Source organism: Numenius arquata, chromosome 1 (genome assembly GCF_964106895.1).
Source record: "Numenius arquata chromosome 1, bNumArq3.hap1.1, whole genome shotgun sequence".
Classification (NCBI taxonomy): domain Eukaryota; kingdom Metazoa; phylum Chordata; class Aves; order Charadriiformes; family Scolopacidae; genus Numenius; species Numenius arquata.
The window spans coordinates 110833322-110847830 of record NC_133576.1 but is presented as its reverse complement, the minus strand read 5'-3'; the positions used below and the strand labels follow the sequence as shown (position 1 = coordinate 110847830).

General features: G+C 40.0%; 1 protein-coding gene across 1 annotated transcript in view; it reads left to right on the top strand.

Moving 5' to 3' along the window:
- The window catches only part of CAB39L (calcium binding protein 39 like), a 45780-nt gene that overhangs the window by 17766 nt on the left and 13505 nt on the right, over positions 1 to 14509 (top strand). Inside the window, exons 3-5 of the mRNA XM_074151608.1 lie at positions 2904 to 3068; positions 6769 to 6887; positions 12371 to 12539. Of these exons, the coding sequence (XP_074007709.1) occupies positions 2904 to 3068; positions 6769 to 6887; positions 12371 to 12539 (453 nt within the window). The remainder of the gene's footprint in view (positions 1 to 2903; positions 3069 to 6768; positions 6888 to 12370; positions 12540 to 14509) is intronic.

Sequence of the window (14509 nt, the reverse complement as noted above, 5' to 3'; positions counted from 1 at the left end):
TTTCCTAAAGGGAGTCAGGACCAGTCTGGCTTCTTATAACAAGCTGTTCTCCAGCTACGTTTCTGTTGTCTTGTATTTTCCATGTATTCGAGTGAATATGTTTGTTTTGTTGTTTGTTTTCAACAGATCTTGGGTCTTTAGATCTTGGAATTTTTTTTTCTTTTTTTTTTTTTCTTTTTTTTTCTCCTGAGTCATGAGCAAGTTTCCATCCCAGAAACAGTGCTTATGTACTTAGGGTATTATACTAAATCTGCTGTAGGATTAAGTGGAACTGTCAAAGTGGAGTCTAGAAGTGGCTGTTAATTTAAGAATCTGTGTTCAGGATTATGTTTTTTCTCCGGATAGATTATGAGGGATAGGCACGGAAGGACAGTCCTTAAACTTGACCAGGAATAGCTTTTGGTGGCGGGTTGAATGTCAAACCACAGACTATCCAGAGAACGTGAAGGGGGAGGAAGCTTACACAAAATGTAAATTGCATGTGGAAAAGCCGAGAAGATGAGTGGATGGGATGGCAGATGATTAGAGAAATACAGCTGTGGTGCCCAGTTGTGCCCATCAACACCCCAGTGTTCTGTAGTTTCTTTTTCTCCTGCAGCACTTTGCTTTTTGTCCTCCTTTTTGAGAATTAAACCTAAAGCTGTGTCTTGCAGATATTTTTCGGGAAGGACTCCTTATACTTGAAAGGAAAGATATTAATTATTTTTTTTATCCACAGAATGCCAGAGAAATTCACACCCTGCCCAGCAGAATGGGTAAAAAGCCAAAAATGTATGGGTTTTTCCTTTGATATGAAAATATTTGCACAGCCCTTATAAAGATTTAGAGCTTTAGTTTCCAAGATAGCACCCCTGTTGTTAATCCCATCTGTACTCTGTGGGATATCTTTAGTGACATACCACTAACATTTGAGGTAAAAATAGGCTCTTTTGCTGAGCGACGGTAAGGAACAACAAGACTTCTGCTGTGGTTAGTTATCACATAGTCATATTCATTTACACACTGCTCATGCTGACCTATCTCAACTAGCAGAAAACCAAGAGTAGGTACAGATTGGGGGAGATAATTTCTTTATGCTGTGCAACATCAATGCTTGAATCTTCCGGGTAGATGCAATGTGAAAGTGGCTTTTTAGCATTATGTGGGGTTTTTTTGGGTTTTTTTTTTAGGATTTCTAGGCTTTTTCTAGGCTTTTTATTCACTAATGTGAATAAACTCTGTGATTTAAATCAGTATAAAAGTGTTGGGAGATCAGCAGCAGTTGAGAGATGCCTCTCCTGAGTACTGGGGGGCTATTTTTTGCAGATTAATGGAGTGGTATTTGAAAGCATGGCATTTTTCCTTTCAGTTTATGTGAGAGATGTATTGAAATTGTTGATCTGGCTTTGAACTCCCATTAATATCCAGTTAGCTTTTACAAATGACTCTTGGGTTTTCTGTGTGTATCTTGATTGGTTTTTTTTCTCCTGCTAAGCTAATGAAACATTCATTTCAAATAAGTGTTTTGCAATATAGATGTGAAATGCGGTCCTATCTTCAGCATCTCTGGCGATCTTGCCTGGCACTTTCCTGTCATTCTCGGCGTTGCTTTCAAACCTCTCCCTTACTTCCTTCCCACTCCCTGCCAAAAAATCCAACCAGCCTTGCTGTGGGTCACTCAGGTGTAAAATATACCCTGGCCCAGAAAAAGCCATTACCTCCATAGCCCATGGCTAGAGCAGGTGGGATTTAAAGCACTCGCATGAAAAAATAACGCCTTTGCTCCACGGAATCTGTGTTCATACAAAGTGGAGAAAACCTGGGAGGAAAGCATGAGCCAGTGCTGCTGTTTGGTAGCCAGTGGTTGTGTCCTTTGGGAAGTGGGACATTATCATTCACATCTGATTTAAACCCACTGACTGCCATGAACGCCAAGCTGTTACCTATTTATATGCGTTTCTCTTCCTGTTGTAAGCTTTCTGGTCAAGATATTTTGTGAGGTAATTCCTGATTTGTCCTCTACATTGGGTAGAACCTGAAACATTGCACGGAATTAACATACACTAGGTGGGAGCAAAAGATGAAAGACTTGTTTTAGTTTGCTTGGCAGGAGCTGTGGAGCTTTACTAAAGCAAATTGCTTAATTTAATTAATTTCCCACCCTGAGGCTGAAGTGCCTGGGGGCTCAGTAGGCAAATCCCTTGCAGAAGATGCTGACTCAAACCACACGCAATGGGGAGAAATACATAGGTGGTAGCAATGCAAAGCTGGAAGGGGTACAAGGATTTATTTGGGTGACCAGCAGAGGAGCTGGCACAGTCCATCAGCAGTTGATGGGGAAGTGGCCACTGGTTCAGTACCTCCATCTGGCACCTCTCACCACACGTGTGTTGATGGAGCCACTGGGGAGGAGGGGGCGAGCGGTGGTGAAACTGCTGCCACTTCTGCAGGGCAGCGCTTGTCTCCAAACCCATAAATGATCTTGCTGATGCCAGTTGGTAATTGCACTCCTGTGCCTATTTTATGCTCATGGTTTGCAAGTGTTTAAATTGAATATATCTGTGTGCTTGTGTTGGACCTGCAGAATCCAATATGGATGCTCCTCAGTGATTACATAAAATTATTAAACCATTTTTCGAAAGATAATGACCGTTGTAAGTACAGTTAGCAGCTTTTGTTTTGAACTGCTTGTCTTTTAAAATAAAACTTTTTTCTTTTTTCTTTTTCTTTTCCTTTTTTCTTTTTTCTTTTTCTTTTTTCCTTTTTCTTTCTTTTTTCTTTTTTCTTTTTTCTTTTTTCTTTTTTCTTTTTTCTTTTTTCTTTTTTCTTTTTTCTTTTTTCTTTTTTCTTTTTTCTTTTTTCTTTTTTTCTTTTTTTCTTTTTTTCTTTTTTTTTAAACAAAACCCTTACCTGCTGGCTAAAAGGCATCGGAGGAAGTGTCAAAATCTCTGCAAGCGATGAAGGAAATTCTGTGTGGGACCACAGACAAGGAGCCACCTACTGAAGTCGTGGCTCAGCTGGCACAAGAGCTTTACAACAGTGGCCTTCTAGTGACGCTTATTGCCAACCTGCAGCTGATAGATTTTGAGGTAGGTAGCATCCATAAACATTTTCATATCCTTGGTCTCAGTGTCGTCAATGAGTATAGCTGTATTTTTCTGAAGTCTAAATAATTTTATTGTACTCAAAACTGTATTTTGCATGCAGAAGAAAGTAGCTGCTGTAGGTTGGTCAGTGTCCTGATAGATGTGCTCATATACTGGAAGTAAATGCAATGCATCTGATTTAAATCTCTTGATTTTCTCAAAACAAAACCAAGAAAGAAATATTGCCATGTATATCCAAACAAGATAGGAAATGATGCCAAGAATACTCTCCATGACTGACCTTGTAAGCTGCAGCAATTAACCTCTTGCTTTGGGATAGTACAACTAGAGTCAGCCACCATCTCTGAAGAGTGTGTCTGATTTAGAAGAGGTCCAGGGACATGCAAAAAAATTAACTGGAAGCATGGGAAAATCTCATGTGAAAAAGTCTGAAAAAAAATTGGGATGGTTTGAGAGGAAAGGAGTTGAAAAAGGTGTTAAAAACTGACAGCAGGTGGCAAGGTAAATTGGGTTGCCCCCACTTTGTTCTTTGGGTTAAAAGAAGAAAGGAATATCACTTTTTTTGCTAGCAGAAAGATTAATATGGGGAAAAAATTAATACATGTATATATAAAAATAATGATATATTCTGTGGAACTCCTTGCCCGTTTTGTTGTTAAAGCCAAGAACTTAGTAGACAGCTACTAAGACAACTTAGTTACTTGTAATTAAGGAGAAGAGTTATGGTAGAACAGATTGCAGTAATTCAGGATAAATGTAAACCCTTTTGATTGACCTCTGACTGGCAGGGACTGGGAATAAACTTCGTCACTGGCAGGTCATTATAGTATTCCTGTGGTCTACGGCCAGCTGGGATAGTGGTTCCCCAGGGACTGCTATTACGAGTCCTGTGACTCCTATGGCTCCCGGGTGCTGGTGAATCATCACAAGTGTCTGAGCATCTCTGAGCAGGTAGAAATCCCCAGCTCCCAGGAACCAAACCTTCACTGCTGAGGTCTGAAGCAGGGACAGTATCTGATGTGTAGAACAGGGCAACCACTGAATTTAAAAATCAGTTCCTTGGAGAGATTGTCCAGTGCTCTCAGGGCCACCTTCTGTGGGAGTTACTTTCTTGTGGAAGATTTTTCATGATATTGAAGTAATTTGTTGTAACTTTCCTTTTCTTTCCATTTTGTAAATGAATGAAAGGGAGGAATGATGGGAGATTTATGTTTTATTTTTCCCCCCCTCTATCCCCCACCCCCAGTAAAGCCAGCATTCAAGGGACTGATTTATTTATTTTGTATTAATTTTTGAAAATGTTGTAAGTGGAGTTCTCTCACTCTTCCTCAGGTCATAAGTTCTGGAATAATTTTTTTTGTAAGGCTAGAATTTCTTCAGATCCTTTCATTTGTCTTCTCCCTGCCACCCCTGGTTACTGTTAAATGTCTTAATTAAAAAAAAACCAACAACCACCCCATCAACCTAAACCCCTAAAAATCCAGTATTTATATATTTGTTGTTAAGAAAAAAGAAGAGAGGGGGAGGAGAAGACACTGTTAGCAGATACACCACAGAAGGGAAACTACTGCATTATTTGGCTGTTTAGAAGCATGAGACCAGAGCTAATGCCCCCCCCAAGAAAAAGGCAGAAGCAGAGACTCGAGTCTTATTGTTGAGCTTTGAAGAACTGAAGAAAATGTGCATAGAGGAAAAGTTAATTAAAAGAAATTATGTTACTAAGTGCATGTAAGCCTTTGGGTTCACAAACTGTAAAGCCACTCAGAGAGGTAGAAAATAGCCACAAGCCCAAGATTTGTAACATCAGAAGTTTTCCCTTACTTTGTCTTGGAATAGAAGCTAAATTATGGTATTGGTATCATGCCATTTGTTCTTTATATAATGGCATTCTTTGCAGTTTTTTATTCTTGTCTAGCCACTTTCTCACCATGCTACCTTCTCTTGTGCTTCAGTGGCCATATGTATTTCATTATAAGGCAAAATCAAATCGCAGATCCAAGTGAGAGATGTTGCAAAAGTATTCCTACAATTTTTATAGATGTCTGGTGGTGAGGGATGTCTGACTTGGTTCCCTCCTATCTACCTCCATTTCCTCCAGGAGAACGCAGAGAGACCAACTTCTTTGGCTTTCACCATTGCTGGTCTCTAGAAAATGGGACATAATTGGATATATCTCTGTGAGATGATTTATCTGTCTATATATATCTTCTCTCTACTATTGGATATAATGCTGCAGTGCACCTAATATTAAGTAACTAATGTAAAAGTTGGCATAGCAGAGAGGACCACTTAATTTTTGGCGATTTTTACCTTGCCCTTTCAACAGCTCTTCTCTGTCTGGATTGTTTTTGTCTTGGAGTAACTGCTGAAGCCGCTGGGAATCACAGGATTCCAGACATACGTTATGGGTGATGTAAAGATAGAGGAGAATGGGATGACTTTATAAAGAATTAGCCTAATTAAGAAAAGGTCCAAGGGTCAAAAGTGTTGCAGACAAAGGTGGATGGACTGGCCTGCTCTGATTTCATTTTCCTATTTAATTCCCCGAGTCCCCAAGTCTCTGAGCCAGCTGCGTTGGAACAAGTAGGAAAGCAGAATATTTTGTGTTTCTCAGCAGTGATTTATTTGTAGAGGTGAAACCAGGGAATTTCCCTGTGTGTGAAACTATCTGCTCCTTGGCTTCAAGCGTTCAATAAGTTCTCTGCCAAGGAATGTTTGTCCTCTCGAGACAGATCAATGAGCACGTCCAGATTATAAGTAACCTTTTGCTTTAACTTGCCATGTGCATAGTGACCCGCTGTTGACTCAGTGCCTTGGTTACTGGTCATTAGCGCAGCAGCCTCCCGTGGCCTTGGGAGAAAGTGGTCTCAATTTGTCTCCTGTGGCCAGGGCAGAAAGTGGTGGGGAAGGACGAGGATTTCTAATGCAAGATGTCTTGGCAAACCCTGTGGCTGAATAGAACATCAATTGGAAGGGCCTTCTGAAAAGCTGTTTGCACAGGGAAGCGTTTGAAGACAAAATGTGATTGTGCAGATGTGTGTATATAGGAGAAAATTAGGATGAAGTGAAGGATCTTAGTTGTGACTGAAGCAGAGACACGTACGTGACGCAGCCTTTCTATCACTAGTAATTATTTCATTCTTCATGGTGAAATAATGGGCGCAGTTTTAAATTTAACCCTCATTCTCAAAAATGCGGTCACACTTCGCGTTGTTTGCATTTGAATAATAAAAAGCTTTAGCTTTGTAAGTCTAGGCTGTGGGGCGGTGTACTTGGTACTAGCTTGACAACTTAAATTTGGAGGCTGTGGGAGCAACAGTATGGACTGTAAAAACATGTTTGGCTCGGGGTAGTGGCTTGCTTTTTTGGTGCTTTAATGTTGCTATTTAAGATAGCCGGGGATTTGCTTGACAGAATAATGGGATGCACATCTTCATGTAGAAAGAGAGAGGTGTAAATGGGAGCAGGGAGATCAGTAGTCTTCAGAGCCACCCGACGGAGGAAGCCTTCTTGTGGCGCTGAAGAAAGAGCAAGTATGAGGTTGTGGGACTGTGGAGAATCCAGAAAAAGAGACTGATTTGTTCTGTTTTCAATTTCATTTCCACTTTAAGTAGAGATTATAGTGAATGGTCATTTGTTCATGTTTTTTTCTAGTTGAAGGTATGTTTTGCTTCTTTAACAGGGGAAGAAGGACGTTTCCCAGATATTTAACAACATCTTGAGAAGACAAATTGGCACACGCAGCCCTACTGTGGAATACATTAGTGCCCATCCACATATCCTATTCATGCTTCTAAAAGGGTGGGTGCTTTAATTTGATTTTCATTAAAGAGCATTGTCTGGAACACGCTGGCATTGCAGTTGATATGCTTTCTCACTTTTATGTAAAAAAAAAAGGATTTTCAGATTTTGTTCCAGATTTCTTTTTTTGTTTCTTTCATGTTGACTTTCTTTTTACTTATCTCTATACTTTTTAATGACTGTATTATTTTATTTGGCCGTTATTTCTTCACTGAACTTCATGTTGGAATAATTATGCGCTGGTTGTTTTTGACTGCTCCCCACATGACGTATACTTCAGTTCTTGCCTTAAACTCTCGTGCAGCATTGTTGACAACTGCTGGGCTTCATTTAGACCCTTTTGCATTGCAGGAGTGACTTATAGCGGTGTCCATAAATAACTGGAGTCAAATGCTGGACTACCATGTGGTAGAATGAAGAGAAGGAAAAATGCATAAAAAGAATAGTTGTGTCTGTGGGGCAGATTTCTCCAATGCTTGTAGCCATGTGTGAACAACTTTAAATCAATTTTGTAATGAACTCCACAACTTTCAGCATTAAATCTTTTCTCTTTTTTTGGTCTTTTAACCTTTGAGGGTGCCAGTGTTCAGATGTAACCCAGTGGTTCCCAAGATAAGTTGGGTTGGCCAAGGAGGAGAAGTAGACTGCCATGTGGAGAGGACATCAGCTGTAGTTGCATTCAGGAGTGTAGAAATGTTGCCCTGAAACTCTTGAGGTTTCTGTCCCCTTTGCTTTTGGCCAAAAGCACCTTCCGTTCAGCAAGAAGGTTTGCTTTTCCAACCCTTGAAATCTTCTGTTTTCTGATCAGTTTTCTGTGGTTTTCTAAACAACAGAAGGCAAAGAATCCAAAGAAGCCAAAACTTTAGGATTTTGTTTATTTTCTTTAAGGAAAGGAGAATGTATGTGATTGAGATTAAAGAACTGATGTAGAAATAAGTGCATTTATCAGATGATCAGTATGAAACAACCTGGACTCTTGTAATTGTATCATCACACTGGGAACAGCCACTCAAAAACATGACATAAGCCTTTTAAACTAATGGTTCTTAAGACAATGAGTATTTTACAATGTCTTTCTTGTTCTTGAGGCTTAAGACTTGCATTTTTACCATCTGCTCCAAAGCCGGAGTTAGGAAAATACTTAAGCACCACCTAAGGTTTGTGCATGACAAGGCTGCAGCCCCAAGGGTAAAATTCCCTTCAGCCTCCCCGCTCTCCCAGGAGTAGACCTGAGCCAGGAGAGAGAGGCAGGCACAGGAGTCCTCTAAAATAGTAGTTTCCTTCAAAATTGACCACATTCCAGCACAGCTGAGCAGGGAAAAAAGTAACCGAGAGAACTAGTCCAGGGATTTCAAGAACTGTGAGCTGGTGGTGGTTGACGTTGGTGGCAAAGCTCTTGGTTGCTGCAATAGGTGGAGGTCTGACCTGCTGCCTTCCTCGCAGGCAGGGTGACAGGGAGCCCGGGCAGGTGGCTGGGCTGAGAAACGTCTTGCTCTTACAAGTATAGTGGTTTGTTGTGATTTAGCTTTGATTTTGAAACTCTTGACTTGTTTTGTGTTGCTAAACATGAGCTTCCTCGGAAAAAAAAAACCAGTAAGCTAGATAAATGGATTTTGGTTTCATTTGTTCATTAAAATTCACCATTTACATAAACCTCAAACTAGTCGTTCCAGGACAATGATGATAATTCTCTCAGTCATCGTTAAGTTGTACAACTGTTTCCAATTTCATGTATAGATACAATCATTTTCTTCCCTTTTCTCTGTCTTTGCTTTTTCAATTTTTCGCTCATTTTGGTTTTGTATGTTGCGCATGTATCACTACCATATGTCTGGGCTTTATTTAAAGTTAAAAATATTTTTGGATCATGTCCCAGATATTTTTTGGCATCTGTAACAACCAAGAATATTAAGGTGATAGTAAGGATTTCACATTATGCGTATGTGCTGCTGACAGACATTTTACTGTAGGTGACCTGCCATTTAAATGGCATCATTTAGGTGCTTTTTGGAGACTATTGCTGCCTGCAGTGGTGTGTCTGTGTTAGTTTGGTCCTCAACCTCCTTGTTCTTGATCTCTTGCTGTCTCTCTGCAGCACTGCACTGTATCAGAGTTGCCATTTTTGGAGTTTCTTATTAGAAAGTGCTGTTGAATTTATCAGCAGTAGTCCAGAAGACAGTCCTATCCAGCCCTCGTGGTATCTGAGCAGTTGCTGCAGGACAGTGTAATGATGTCAAACGTGATGCTGTCTTGCCTGCCTGTGTCCTGCTGCCAGGACTGTCTAAAAAAGTACTTAAAATATGTGCCTAAAGCGAGGGTAGGGCCCCAAACGCGCGGCTGCTGTGTGCAAGCAGTGTGCGGTGCTCCTGTGCAATAATCCCTGGGACTGGGAAACACACATTTCATGTTGGACTTCACCACTTGAAAACATGACTTGAGGATGAAGTTAAATGAAATATATGGTATTAAAATCCACTTAAAGGAAAGGACAGTAGATTTGGCTGGCTGTACCATTCAGTGTTTGTTATGTGACATTATTTGGAGAGAAAAAAATAAATTTCAACCATGACTATAAAAGAAACGGCTTGGGACTATTGTGAAGGCTTGTCATTGTTTCGCTTGTATTGGATGCAAAATTTCCTCTGCCCCCTGACAGTCAGTTTGCAACAGCATCAACAAAAGGTTGCTTTTTCATTGCATAATGTGAGCTCTGTTGACTGGGAAGGATCCTGAATCAGAGCTCCCGCCCAATGTTTCCTGCCTAATACTCCAGTGGCACTGCCAGCTTGAGATAACTGTTCTTACCTTTTAGGCTTCGTTTTACTTGTTGGCTACTTCCTTCCAGCTTCTCAGCTTCAGAAAAACATACAGCGCATAGTTGACTACTTTTTTTTTTTACTTTTTTTTGGTAGGTTAATTGATCTTCCTGCTGTATGAGGGCTTGCTTTAATAGTATCTTTTCTCTGTGTGTGCAAGCCTTGTGTATGAATAGGATTTCAGATGAATACAATATTTGGTGTATATAGAGTACTGGGCATATTCAGGCCAAATTTTTCTCCAGTGTCAGCTTATTGCATTAGCCCAGAAATCACTTTGGTCCTTTGTAATTTAAAATATTTTCCCTCTAGTACCATGACTGTAGAGGACTTGAAGTTTATGGCACTTGCATCATTTCTCACAAGTGACAGATTTATAAGTTCATTTTTAAATATATGTCATGCCACATGCTGTCTAGTATAGTCAGTCACTTGCCTCAATTTGTTTTGTCATGATCTCTTCATGTCACAGTGCAGTTAAAGCTTTAATAGTATATTGGCTCAAGTTGCAGAATTCCCCTTGAGTTTATCCAAGGATAAACTCAAGCTATAGAAGTTAGTGTAAAATCAGATCAGAAGATAGCTGTTTGTCAAGACCCTGTGTATCCCAGGCTTGAGGCCTTCCCAATCTCCTGCCTGTGCTCCTTACCTTGTACCATCTTCTGCACTAGTCACACAAGTATGATTCCCTTCATGCTGAGATACATCTCGTCTCTCAGTCTTGTCTCTTTCAGCCTCCACAAGAAGTATTTCAAAATTTTTCAAGTCCATCATTTCCTTTTCTGGTTGCCCCTGGTAGTCAGTGTGCAGGGGTTTCTTTAGGTTGTAAGTTCATCCGAACAGAGAAGAACTCTGTATTTTTTTCTGCTGCAGGAGTACGTCAGCACAAAGCACTAATTGCTCATTAGAAGTGATTTTGAAGCACATATCTATCATTCCTGCCTGGTGGCTTTGCATGTAAGTGTGGGTGCAGTGAACATGCCAGTTATGCCCAGGCAGCATGTAAACTTCTTCCAGGCATGTTCCAGGAGCCAAGCACAACTTCCCTCGCTTATGTGAACATTCAAAAGTCCTTAACCCACTTCCAGATAATGGAGCATTTGACTAAGAATGATTCTGTTGATACTTGTGTTTTAAAAAGTTATTGTGCTGGAAACAATGTAATTTGCTTTTATTCCAACTAAAATATTCCGTAGCCAACTATTAAATATTTTCCTGGCTGCACTCCTAGGAGCAACTCCGCCTCTTTTTGCTTGAAAATTAGTATTCCTGTTAATGGAGTCAAGGAGAGGTACGCCTCAACGGAAAACATAGCGAATCTCCGTTGTCTAAAGAGTTATAAATTCATGTTTGCAAATGTTCCCCAAAAGGAAACAAATAAGGGCCTGAGTGCCTGCATTTCCTTGAGGGTGGGAAGTTTCATTTGCCTGTTTGGAATAGTACTTCATTTTTCAGTAAGCCAACTATTGTTGACATCAGGTTGAAGTATGCAGCTCTGGTATGCTCACAAAACACTACCATTCTTTTAAATTGCAAGCTGGTGGTAAATTTGAAGGCCCACTCACTTATAACACAGATGGCATTTTGTGTTTTTCTTCATTCTTTTTTTTTTTTTCTCCTTTGGCCTAGTGATAGGAATTAATTGTGCAAAGGAAACATGATGCTGATAAGCTCTGGGTGATAATACACAGTTCTGATATAGTGTATAACCAGCTTATTGAAACAGAGCACGCTTTCTGTCCCCTTGGACTTCTCTGCTTTCACATGACTGAAGATTGCTGGAAGAAGTTCACTTTAAGTCATTCCTGACTGTTGGATTTCATCCTTTCTTTTTTTTTTTTTTTTTTTAATTATGTTTCTAACAGTTTTGTTTCAGATTAATTTCAGCTTTAAAGAAATCAAAACTTTATAGAAATAGAAGATGATCTGAATTGCCTCCCCAGTCTTTCACTCTCCAGGATTGAGTGCTGGCTCCTGGCTATTGCAACGTGTGTGCCATAACAGGATTGTAACTTGAGGAACGAATTCTTGTCTCCTGAACAAAGTCGTAGCCTCTGCAGAGGAGGGATGGAGCAGAATTCCTCCTAAACTGCAAAAAAATATCTTCAGAGCTACAGAAAGCTTAATCCCGTGTAGACTGCCTGGATAGACTCTTTCTACCTTCCTCATTAGACATTAATATTCTAGAGCAATGTTCTCTAGAAGAGGAGTGGGAAGTGATGGGTGGTCATAAGGTGTTATATTTTTCTCAAATAAACTGAGGAGCTCAGAATTAAATCTGAAAAGGAAGATTGTTGTATTGTATGGGCCTTGCTTTCTCATAAATCTGCAAAGGTGAAAGAGCTCTGTTGAAATGTTACACACTGCCCACGGTCTTTCTGCAGAGAGGAGGTATAATGCACATTTACGCCAAAATGTGTTTTGGCTTGCGAAGGCAGAGGTTTGTGACCGGAAACACTGGCAGCCTTATCTGTGTGACTGCTCCTCAGCTTTGGGCTGAGGTCCTGAAGCTGGGTACAGTTCTCTGGCTTGGAGCTGCCGTCCATGTGTTGTGTTCCCTCTGGTGCATGAATTCCCTATGCTACAAAGTTCCCTGTTGCTAGAAGAATGACCGTTTATCTTTGCTCTTCTACATTTTGACCTTTTCTGTTTCTTTTCATTCTTCAGATATGAATCCCCAAATATTGCCTTACGCTGTGGAATTATGCTGAGAGAGTGTATCCGGCATGAACCCTTGGCCAAAATCATACTTTTTTCAGAACAGTTCAGAGACTTTTTTAAATATGTGGAAATGTCAACATTTGATATAGCTTCTGATGCCTTTGCTACATTCAAGGTAAATTACTGGATACATAGCATTGTGTCAAAAATGGCAGTCCGTCAGTAGTCATCACTGAATGTTGTGTTGCCTTTAAACTGAGTGGGTTTTTTACCGTTCAGTAAAGGATATAATTAATCCTTGGTCTGTTTGTAATAGGATTCACAACAGTGATTAAGTCAGCAAAGAATCTTTAATTCAATACAGATTTACATTTCACTGATGTTCTTCATCTTGATAAGCCGAGGCCTTTTATGCAACCATTTAAAACTCAAATTAATTACATATTATGTATAGTTCTTGTAAAATGCGTAACCTTTTTCTCTCCCTACATTCACCCAGAGACAAAACCGCTACCCATCATGACCACAACCAGTAAATAGAAGGAATCATTTAAAATCCTCTAATTTTTGCTGACCCTTCTGAGTTTGGCAGTCAATTTTAGATTAATGCTGTGCCTACTGGTGATTTTACAACTTATTTGTATGCTTACTTTTGTGGCCCATAGTTCAGTGTAAGGACCATGTGGCTACAAGCTAAGTAGGTGAAAGCTTTGCATAGACTCTCTATCGAGTCTCTGTGTGGTATTGAAAATGAAATTGGGTGAAGCTTGCCATATTTCTTGAAGTTAGTATGTGACCAGCATCTTGCCTTCAAGGTGCTCTAGTCTTCTATAGACCTCCAAGGTCAATAGTCTTTGAGCAAAATGTGGTGCCTATAAGCTTAATGTACAGGGAAGATTATTTATGAAAAATAAATTAAGCAAGCTGGGGAAAATTCTTTTCAGGTATAGACTCTTCTAAATATAGACATAACTCCTTTTTTCTTCTATCAGTGGGTTCCTTGCTGTCATAGAAACACGTCGTTCATTCTTTCCTCACAAAGCTAATTAGAAACATGAGTAGATAGACCTTAGGAATAACTGTAAGGAACACTGAGAGTTCAGCTCAGCGATTCAGCACATGCTGAAACCCGGCCTCAGTTTTTACTAATTTACTGAATGGGGTAAAGATTTGCATAATAGAGATAATATTGCATTCATCAGTAATGTCTTGAGCAGGATTACTAATTCAAACACCTGTTAATCAATAGCAGCATCTTTCAGTTATTTTAAGTTGCACTGTCATTGTGTTCATTAGATAAATGTTATGAAAGTGGAGGTAGCACAGAAATACTGACAAGCAAAAATACATGTGTAGGACTGTATAAAAATGCAACTGAGGTATTTAAATCTTCTGTCTCTGGTGTTTTACCCTATGCTCGGATGAGTATTTTTTCTCTGGTCAGAAAAAGTGCTCCCAGACTCTGTTCCCAGCTTCACAGAAGAGATTTGCATTTTTTGCCAACGTTCTGCTTTGAGGATGACAGCAGAGTGTGTTCTTGGTGATGGACAGTCTTCACCCCAACCAGGGGTCCAGATGGGGACAAAGGGCAGTTAAACTGCAGCAAAGACTGCAGATTACTCCAACTCTCTCAAAAAAGAGGGATTGATGTTGTTCACGGATCTACAGCTGTGAAACTTACTTCTGTCCCCTCTGATCCAAGTGTATTTTTAGCAGGATTTAGAAATAGGATTCTACATCGTCACATGCACTGGAAAGAGTGGAGTATGAGGGCAGTTCATCCTCAGACATAGGTCAGAAATCACCTTTTAAAGTGCTTGGGGAAAAATCTATAAACTGCATTTTTTTAAATTGCCTCTTACTTTAAATTGACTTGATACATGGTCAGTTCTGGAATAAACCAGCCGTTCATCTCATCTCCTATTTCTCTGTTGCTCTGAATAGCTGGAACAGCAAGAAGTGATGTGGAAGCAACTGAATCATGAAATATGGAGATACCTCATTTCTAATACCATAAAAATAAGTGCTGGGATTGCTCGCTGGCTGGCTGAGCTTGTGTTTTCAGTTCTGTTTCCCCCTTATTGGGTTTGTAGCGTTGTCACCAGGGTGTCTGGTTCAGAGCTGAAAGCCTTGGATAGTCTACAC